Raw genomic sequence first — 11104 nt, 5'->3', positions numbered from 1 at the left:
TTCCGAAGTGAAATAAACTTCAAAGGAATAAAGTTGGATGGAATTGAATTGAATTAAAGTTGAATAAACTTCAACTTTACTGTTCAGTACACTGATGTCAGACTCATTCAGGATAATAAAGTTTATTGTTAAATTGTTAAATGCCGTGCCTCCATTACGTATCTCTGTCACATCATTATAAGTGTTTGATCACCACATTTGAGTGATCATTGCAAAAAATGTGTTTATTCAAGTTTATTTGTATAGTGCTTTTCACAATACAAATCGTTTCAAAGCAACTTTACAGCAAATTAGGTTTCTACAATATTTAGTAGTAGCTTATCAGTGGTGACTGTCAGTTAATGTATGGAAAAATCTATTAAAGACGTAATCAAACAGGCGATGAACACTATTAACAGCCATTATTATATGATGCAATCAAACTTATAGCAAAATTTGGTAGTTCTGTATGTTGTTTCATGGCTGTTTATGTATATATATTCTGTTTATACTGTATTCTATATATAGTACCAGTCAAATGTTTGGACACACGAATGGGAAAGTGTCCAAACTTTTGACTGTTAATGTACTATAATATACACAAAGAATATCGGCCGATATATCGATGTATCGGTAGGTATCGGCCCCAAAAAACCCATATCGGTCGGGCTCTAGTAATAAATGTTCATATCAAACATTATTTTAATTACAATGTATTCATTTTAATACCACTTAATTAAAAAGTACATATAGATTGCTATATCAATGAGAATACAATGTAGAAAATAGTCATAAAATCAAAACTTCAGGGCATGATAGTCTTTCCCCATAACATAGAAATAAAAAATAGATGTCAAGTACTAACTTTGCAAATAGATGAATTTAAGAATTGTGTCAGCCAACCGATGCCATTTTGTTTGCCACCGCAAACTGTGGCAGTGTTATTTTAATATTATTATGATACTACTACAGATTGTATTCATATTTTTAATTAGTTTTTATTAATTTTTGTATTTTTTGGCTTTTTATGTCTGGATTGTTTTTGTTTTTATACATTTTTTATTTCAGTTTTAGTTATTTTGTCTTTACTTCAAGTAACATTTTTATGGATTTTGTTTTGGTTAACTATAATAACCCTGAACTGTGGTAGTTAATGTGCAATTTTTATTTTACACAAATACTGTTGATTTGATAAATTTCAGAGTGTAATGTACTCATACTGTTTTTACCCACATTTATTGACAATTTGTTATCATTGAATTGCTTTTTTACGACAATGTAATTCTCTAAAACGATCTCACTTATCAGCTTGTCATTTGTTGGATAACTAGTTGACTAGTCAACTATTGTGACCCATCCCTTGTATGAAGGCCCAGAACTGGTTTCAGATTGGCCACCCCGTCGTTGTAAAAGAGTGAAATCTTTTTCTAGTTTGTCTAAACTCCATTTGAATGTAATCATGAACTGCAGCGATGGCCCACAAGAGAAATCGCTCAGTGAAGTTGCCGTGTCCTCAGCATGAGCGGTTGAAGAGGCTTTTAGAGTAAGTGGCTGGCACGGATGAGCTGGGAGTTGCCTGTGTTTGTGTAAGGGAGAAAGATGAATGCTAATGTGATTACTGCATCAAGGCCGGCCATGGAGATTGATAGGTATGTTTCTGGCAACAAAAATTAATCGGATAGCTCTATAAGTAATGAAATAATTAGCCTGGAAAATTCCAGCGGCTGACAGTGCAGCCTGGACAGTGTGACTATTTTTGTAGAAGATACGCAGCCTCTCATGCTTGTGGTTTAGATCTGCAGTATCTATGGTGAACATATAAATAAACATGAAACTGTGCTGCGCTACACACGCAGCTCTCGGACTGAACTGCCCTTCACAGTTCCGCGCTGCACTGCTAAACATGCCTTGCAGATAACTTGTTATTTACAAGCTATAGTAAAGGACAACTGAAGCCTTACATAGCAGCTGCGTGGTGCACTGGCACAGGGTGGGATTTACGAAGGAGGCTTCCGAGATTCCAGTGTCTTCCTGTAGAAGAGGCTCCTCAGATGATTGGACAGCCGCCAGAGACACTCTACGCTTCAAATGACCTTTTCTGGTTGGACAAAAGAGTCACCTTAAAGGAGTTATCTCATTAAATACGGACGACTGCTAGAAATAAAATTACTAAGATTGTTCTTATTTAGCATTTATGCAATGTGAGTTGACATTTCAATTTATATTTTGGGTTCAGTACAAATTGGCCACTACTGACCGCATTTGTGGTGAAATGCTGATTGAGATGAATTTATTTCAGAATCTAATCATTTATTTATAAAATACATAAAAATGTTGATTGTGTTGTTATTTAAAAAAAAATTTAAAATTAATTTTGATTTTTGCGGCATACAGTCAAATATTTCAGGGTGATACAATTGTACTAAAGAAGCTTCACTGACAGAAAGTCATGTGGTACAACCAGCAGTATACAGAAACATGCAGAAAAAAATTTAAATAAAGCAAGAAATTGTAGAGAAGGCCCCTTCAGACCCTTAAGACTGTGTTTCAATAAATTTCTTAAAATATATGATAATTTGAACTTTTTATGACATGGAAAGGTCAGTTCTGGTGTAACATGTCATGTGGCATGTTACACCAGATAAGGCATAAAACCTTATGAATTACTTATATTTATGAATTAGTAATTCACAAGATATTAGTTAAAATATATACTTTTTTTATCTTAAAAAATATATTCAATATCTTATTTCTTAAATAATGAATAAAGTGTGTTTACTTCTGGATTTAAATAAATAATAATGCAATTTGTTTTGTTTTTATTTGACAGTTACACCACATGACATATTAGTATGTCATGACTCATTACATTTAAATTTTTTTTTAAAAATGTATGATGTGTTTCAAAAGATTTTTCCTTTTCTTTATCATGGACACAGTTTTTTGTCATTGACCTGAACCTGGGCATATAATAAAATAATCATTTAAATATCAAAAATAATAAATAAAGTGTGTTTACTTCTGGATTTAAATAAATAATAATGCAATTTGTTTTGTTTTTATTTGACAGTTACACCACATGACATATTAGTATGTCATGACTCATTACATTTAAACATTTTTTTTAAATGTATGATGTGTTTCAAAAGATTTTTCCTTTTCTTTATCATGGACACAGTTTTTTGTCATTGACCTGAACCTGGACATATAATAAAATAATCATTTAAATATCAATGCCAATTTTTTATGTAGCACCATTCAAAATAAGATGAGTTGAAGTTTCTAATCAACATTATTATGCCACAAAAACACTCAGATCCAACAGCACTGAAAAAACAGCAAGGCATAACAAGCCGTGGATGAAGCTGTCTTCACCCGCCGTCCAAATGGCAAACATAATGAGCTACAACATTGACATCCACATTACTCTGTTGCATTTGTGATTCTCTCTCAGCACCTCTGCTGCTGTTAGTGGATATCTTCAGTGCATTCTCCTGTAATCCACTCATGCAGCAGCTACAGCCACTGCGTTTTCTCATAGGGAGATTGTATGCCGTTGTGTAACAGTGATAGCGTTGTTTATCTGGTAACCACACCTCTGAAAACTGTAGAAGCCAGCTAGGCAAAACCTAATTAGAGACGATTCATTCCCCACCATGCCAAATGGTTATGGCTGGTTTTCCAAAAATGAGTGAAGCAACTTATGGTTGAGGCATTAATAACAGGAACAGATGGGTTTTATCTATCACATCCATGTGAGCTCATTATTGCAGCCAGGAATACAAGGTTCTTTTACAGCTCTTTATAATTAGCTGAGAACATTGACAGTTGTGCTAAAGGAGGATTTGTGATGACAGCTCATTATAGATGTGAAGAATAGGAACAAGTAAATATTATAACAGTGTTTTAATGCAACGATTTCGGTCAGGCATAGCACAAGCAAGAATCTTCTAGACAGAAATGAGACTAAAGGAGAGCAAATTGGAAATGTGTCCCGAGCCTTGTCTTAAAGAGTGGGAAGGGGGAGATCTCATAGTCAGTCGCAGTCAGCATCTCCCCGGATCTCTGTCTCCCTGTAGGTAATTACACCGTGCAAAAAAGATCTGAACAATGTTGTTCAGACTACAGAGTCTGAAATCAAAAGTCAGAGCTTTCAATGTGAACTCAAAACTTTTGCGTCAAATTTCCCAAGCAAATCATCTCAGCTGTCCACATTCGTTTTCTTGCTTTTACTATATATCAAAATAATCTCATTTGTCTGTTTTAATTCACATTTTCAGACTACTTAAAGGGATAGTTCACCTAAAAAAGAAAATTCTGTTAACAATCCAAAATCCATAAGACTTTCATTCCTCTTCAAAACACAAATTAAGATGAAACCTGAGCAATTTTTGTCCCTTCATTGAAAGTCCATTCAACCAAAACTTTCACATATAAGCGCTGATCAATGAACACACACACAGAGCACACCAAATATGCTAATCAAAAGCTCAACCTTAATTACACCGTTCCGAAGGCTTATCCTGTGCGCCGAGAACAGGAAAGAAATGGAGGACTGGATCAGCTCGCTGAAATCGGTTCAGTCCAGAGAGCATTACGAGGTAAGAGCGCAGTTTGACTTGAGTTGCATCTTGAACTATCGTTCTGCACGTTTGTTGTTTTTCAAACACACTTCCTTGGAAATTAGAAGCTGAATATGCATGCCTTAGAATCCCCTTAACTGTTTTCAATCAGGTCCTGTGTATTTCGCCACATGCTTTGTTTGTTCAAATCCAGCTTCTAAACGGACCTCCTTTCAGATTTCCTCTTCTCTCATAATGAAATATTATGCATACATATCATGTTATCCATTTAAAAATAGTTCTGGAAAAAGGGAATTTTGCTCTGATTGTTGTTGCTAATTCGCCAACTCTAATTGTGCATGTGTGCATGTGGTGGCTTTTAGCATCTGACACCAGTAAATGAAAGTGCGGACTGCAGCGTTGAGTGTACGCTCACTTGAGATGAAGATGGTTATGTAAGACTCTCAGCCCCCGTGTTCTGCAATACCACACCCAGAACTCCAGCGCTCTGCTGGCACCTCTGACTGCGGGCACCATCCTCCCTATTCAATCGTTTTAATATTCAAGATACATCAAACCGACAACTGGCCTCTTAAATCACTGTCCTGTTGCATCAGGGTGCTGCAGGTAGATGCCCATGCCGGGAGCACAGGGGGATACCTGTTGTCAGGGAGAGCCGCGGTGTGATATTGCATGCAGGAGGGTTGCGTGTCGTACCCCTGTGGTTATTAAATGTGTGTCAGTCTGTGTGTGTTGCATGTGTGTGTATATGAGAGCTGAAAAACGTAGCCTTTATTTTAAGGGCTCTGAAAAAGTCTTATCCTGGCGCTGCCAATTTGTCTTAACTTCTCCTTTGTTAGACGGCACAGTTTAATGTGGAACATTTCTCAGGGATGCACAACTGGTATGCCTGCTCCCACGCTCGTCCTACCTTCTGTAACGTCTGTCGGGACAGCCTCTCAGGGGTCACTTCTCATGGCCTCTCTTGTGAAGGTAGGTGTCTGCCCATCTCTCTCTCTCTTTCTCAAACCCGTATGTCGGATAATCCCTCTTTGATTATGGAGCTGCTCCGCTCCGCTCACTGTCCTTCCCCAAAGGTGTCATATTTTCATCAAAGTTGGTCAAGGGTGGTCAGAAATGGCTCAGGGCTACATTAGAGTGGGTTGCACTGGTCAGAGCTACTTAGTGCAGAAGCACAGCTAATTGAGGTGGGGAAAAGATCCGGACGGAAACGCAATGCAATAATAAATCGATACACTGACGCCGGGTATCTGTCTTTCTGTCAGGACCACTATCGTCAAAGATGATTGACAATTATAAAATATATACTTTCCCTTGTACATTCTTGGAATTCTTGGAAAAGGTATTTTCTATATATTTTGTTTTCATATAAAATCTTGATGTTGAAGTTTGTGGCTATTTTTTTAGTTATTTGTCAACTACATGCAGAAGCACCTCAAAGTACATGCTGGCAGATTAAAACACTCTCACTAAAAATACTGCATCCAGGATCATGCATTATGCATGCTAATGGTGTGACATCGGCTGTGTCCGAAAACTCTAAAATGCTGCCTTCGGAGGCAGAATTCTAAGGCAGGAAGGCATCAAGGCACGTCCGAATCCAAATTCTGCTTTACTTCCTGTCTCCGGAGGTACCTTCTTCTAATCGAATTTTGATCTGGACAGAAGAAATGCTTGTGTTAAGCAATTTCATATTTCTTCCTGTCTTTTTGGCTTATTGACAAATACAGGAAGCATTTTAGCACTAATGCAACAAAATTAAGATAGTTTAGGTCTGTAGTTGTTGCTTTATATATTTGTCTTTCTTGCACTGCTGCAAAGTATCTGCTTCATTACCTGGCTAAATAGGTAGTATTTTCTGACATGCTTCATCTCTAATTTTCATTAATAGTACACAATACTTTATGCATCCAAATTAAATTGTACAATCAACATCCACAATGAAAAATGTGATCATTCCAACATGACTTGGAGGCAGCTATAGTCACAGATGAAGGTTTTCTTGATATATAGTAGCAAGCATGCATCATTATTTCTTAATCATATCAGCTTATTGACTTCCAAAGTGTAGTTCATTGGAAATTAGTTCATATTCTTGTAAAATCAACTCAAGCTTGATTTTGTAGTCGAGACCAGCTCATTCGAGTCTGGAGTCCTGATCGAGACCTGAGTAGGTTGAGTCTGGATTAAGACGAAGACCAGAAGAGGGTTGAGTCTGAGTCCAGATCAGGACTGGAAGATGGTCGAGTCCGAGTCAAGACCGATACTTAAAGGGATAGTTCACCCAAAAATGAAAATTCTGTCATTAATTACTCATCCTCATGACGTTCCAAACCCGTAAGACGTTCGTTCATCTTCGGAACACAAATTAAGATATTTTTGATGAAATCCAAGAGCTTTCTGACCCTGCATAGACAGCAACACAACTATGGTAGTAAGGACATCAATAAAATAGTCCATGTGACATCTGTGGTTCAACCTGAATTTTATGAAGCTACGAGAATACTTTTTGTGCACAAAGAAAACAAAAAATAATGAATTTATTCAACAATTTCTTCTCTTCCATGTCAGACTTTGATGCACGTTCACAACGCATGCGTCGACTGACACAGAGACCTGAAGAGGGTTCAGTCCGAGTCAAGATTGAAACCAGAACAGGGTCAAGTTTAAGTCAAAACCGAGAACAGAACAGGGTTGAGTCCAGATCAAGATAGAGGCCAAAAAAAGGGCAGAGTCCGAGTCAAAAATGAGAACTGAAGTGGGTCGTGTCAGAGTCAAAACAAGAGCCCAACTGCTCCTGAGAAGACCAAGACCCTGAAAATATGATTGTGGACTCTTCTCCGGTCTTACAAGCACCAGTACTACAACTCTAAATTGGTTACACATAATCATGTTGGCCAAACAAGGCACTGGGAATTAACATGGTCACAAAGGCCAGACTTCAGTGGTCAGCGGGTGAGCAGCATATGTTTTGATGCGCTGGTGTCCCAACAAAGCTTCTTTACTAGCTTAACCAGCTTCACCAGCCAGTTCTGACCAGTTTGGTCCAGCATGGGAATTCATGCAGGTCTACACTGGTCTTTTCAGCAGGGTTGACCAAGTTGAGAGACTTGAAGTTTAGAACGATTATTGCTGCTTATATTTCACTTCGATTTCCTGCAGCAGCCAATCAATAAGGAATGATGTGAGACATGGGCCCCAACAAAAGAGGCAAACTCGATATTTCTCACTCTCTAATTTGACAGAGACATCCTGTCCATTAGCAGCGCATCGTAAACAGTCTTACGTTTACTTGGCATTACTGAATTGTCTGTAAATGGTTTGCTAACAGCCCTGAAAATGACATTAGAGTGATTTATTGGAGATTTGTTTTCAGAGCCATGTGAAATGGTCTGAGTGTAGTCCAGCTCTGATTACAAGATGAGTGCGGAGCCCAAGCGAAATGAAGCGCTCTCTGATTAGCGGTCTGATTCTCTGAAGAGGACGCGCGCTCGCTCGTCTCGTCTCAATAGATGAGGCTCCTCATTTATTATTGAGAAACAGCATTGTAGAAAGTGGAAATTCTCAGGGTCTGACATACCGTGAGCGCTGAGCTTCCTTTCCCGTAAACAGCCCCGATCAGCCCATGCAGTATCCACTCTGCTGCTGGAATACGCCAGGGAGGAAACACTTTCTGTGGTGACTGTGTGGCGTCCCGGCTGGCAGGGCTTGGCTGGGCTAAATGTGCCTCTGCGCTGTCGTGATTAGCCGTGTCGCCACAAATCTGTGTAATCCTGCAGGACATTAGAAGCCCCGGCAGCATATGGAGGCGTAATGCGCTCAGGCACTGAGATGGGCTGATTTAACTGGATTTGAGGCTTTTTCAGGGTCTGATTCTTGGACTGTGGGCGCCAATCAGCCCTGCTTGTACAGAACAGCTCGGACCCTGAACGTACAGGATGTTTTTTTCTAGTTCTCTTGTAGAGATATCTGCACTGATTGCAGCATCTGTGTCGGGAAACGGCTGAGGGTACATTTTAAGTTCATAGGAATGGAGGTGGCCACGATAATGTGCTGACGTGTACATTATGGAGGAGGAAGCCAGCCAGCCAATCAATCAGCCACTTAATTCTCCTTCTGGAAACGACCAGATGAACTTTGCTAACTTGATTAGACCTGCAATGCAATTTAATAGAGGAAATCAACAAAGAACTGTCGGTCATTAGTTTATTATACCTCACCCACACCACTGGTGAGGACAAAAACAGCACCCGTGTGGTTTAGAGGTTGAGTTAGCCAAAAGTTTCCAGAATTTAGAAGAAATTAATAGATAATATAAAATACTTTGTCATGATGGATAAAAAAAATAAGATGGACATTGTTTCCATACTTTAGAAAGACTTCTAGAGTAATGGATGCTAATAGAGATTAGAAATGTAGATTTGTAGATTTTTTTGTCACTTAAACTTGAAAAATAATAATGCATGTGTTATTGCCAATTTTTTTTTAAATCAGCAAGGACACATTAAAATGATCAAAAGTGACAGTAAAGACATTTATCTATTCAATTGATCTATTTCAAATAAATGCTGGAACTTTATGAAGAATCCTGGAAAAAAAATCACAAAAATATTAAGCAGCACAACTGTTTTCAACATTGATAATAATAAAAAATGTCTTGAGCATGTGACACAAAAGACTGGAGTAATGATGCTGAAAATTCAGCTTTGCATCACAGGAATAAATTACATTTGAAAAGATATTGCAATAGACAACGGTTATTTTAAATTGTAATAATATTTTACAATTTTACTGTATTTTTGATTAATACATGCAATACATGTTTTAGGAACATGAAAATAACAAAGAATTATAATAGAGCCTGACAGAAAGCCAATCCATCAGAATGACAGATAATGATTATTTGTACAGTGCTTGTTCTCTCCTCGTGACCCTGTTCTTTGATTAAAGAAAGGAGTTAGTTATTAGCATTTGGATTTTCAAGTACTTCTTCAGTGTTCCCCTCAGTTGATCACTGTATATTGTGCAGTTTAATTTTAGCTTGATTTAAGAAGCATTTTCCAGACGTCTTTTATCACCTCATATTTCTTCTGCTGAAATGGAAATACTTGATTGTCGTAGAAGCAGCTCAAGATTACTGCTGGCCAGACTCATAAGAAATTTTCTCATTACTCTCTTGCAGTGTGTAAATTCAAGGCCCACAAAAGATGCGCAGTCAGGGCCACCAACAACTGCAAATGGACAACGTTGGCCTCTATCGGCAAGGACATCATTGAGGACGAGGATGGGGTGAGTCTCATAAAGCCCGTAGTTCAGTGAGCTAATGCATAACCTTTGATTGAATAGCAGAAGTCTGGTCTATGGGTCTGCTGGTGTACATTTTTATTATATTCTGTTCCTGTAGATTGCGATGCCACACCAATGGCTGGAAGGCAACCTGCCTGTCAGTGCTAAGTGTGCCGTTTGCGACAAAACCTGTGGCAGCGTGCTGCGCTTGCAGGACTGGCGTTGTTTGTGGTGCAAAGCCATGGTATGAACTACATATCCCAGAATCCCTTATGACTATTTGAGTTCAAAGAGCTTGTGAACTCTAAAAGCTGTCTGTGCTTGGACAGGTGCACACGGCATGCATGGATCTCTACCCCCGTAAATGTCCCCTCGGCCAGTGCAAAGTGTCCATCATCCCCCCTACCGCCCTCAACAGCATCGACTCGGACGGTAAGACTTTTCTTTTCACAAGAGTGACTTCAAGAGGGATTATTCTAGTCAGTTTATACACATAAATATTGATGAATATTCATTTAATTTATTAATATGAATAATATGATTTCTACAATAAATATGCTGTATTTAAATAAGAACATGGTCATATTATTTATACATTTTTTATTTTTAAAATGAATGTATTATTATTATTATGTAAGCAATTATTAATATGCATTTTGTGCAAAATAATAATTTAATTTATTCATTTAAATGCTGTATTTGAGTGAGAATAATTAAAATGGCTATTGTATTTATTCATTTTTTTATTTTTAAAATTATTATTATTATTACATAAGCAACCTTGAGCTTGGGAAAGGTGTTTATAAATAACACATTATTATTATTATTATTATTACTACTACTACTACTATGTGTCTTTGCGCAAAATATTAATTTAATTTATTAATTTAAATGATATTATTTATATTGTATTTATACTGTATTGGGGTGAGGATAATTTAAATGGTCATAGGATTTATTCATCTTTTATTTTTTTAATGAAATTATTATTATTATTATTATTATTATTATGGCTCACTTTTTTGGAGGTTATAATCTCAGTAAAATTAGAATACATACAGACATAAATAAATAAGTAAATAAATAAATACATACATACATACATAAGCAAGCAAGCTATAAAACAGGTTGTTCTGAATGTCCACTAACCTTTTTTTTACTGTTTATTTTAGATTATTTATTTATTTATTTATAATTTTCATTCTTTTAATACTACATTTTCAGTTTTTTTTTTATTACATTTTTTTTTTTTTTTT

General features: G+C 37.1%; 1 protein-coding gene across 1 annotated transcript in view; it reads left to right on the top strand.

The window, feature by feature from the left end:
* Positions 1–11104, top strand: part of LOC107713732 (diacylglycerol kinase eta-like) — an 89566-nt gene that overhangs the window by 38182 nt on the left and 40280 nt on the right. Inside the window, exons 6-10 of the mRNA XM_016519339.1 lie at positions 4477–4580; positions 5402–5534; positions 9745–9851; positions 9967–10092; positions 10178–10280. Coding sequence (XP_016374825.1) covers positions 4477–4580; positions 5402–5534; positions 9745–9851; positions 9967–10092; positions 10178–10280 — 573 coding nt within the window. The remainder of the gene's footprint in view (positions 1–4476; positions 4581–5401; positions 5535–9744; positions 9852–9966; positions 10093–10177; positions 10281–11104) is intronic.

Source organism: Sinocyclocheilus rhinocerous, unplaced genomic scaffold (genome assembly GCF_001515625.1).
Source record: "Sinocyclocheilus rhinocerous isolate Xijiao unplaced genomic scaffold, SAMN03320098_v1.1 scaffold2584, whole genome shotgun sequence".
Lineage (NCBI taxonomy): Eukaryota > Metazoa > Chordata > Actinopteri > Cypriniformes > Cyprinidae > Sinocyclocheilus > Sinocyclocheilus rhinocerous.
The sequence above is the reverse complement of the archived record's forward strand: the minus strand, read 5'-3'. Positions and strand labels throughout refer to the sequence as shown.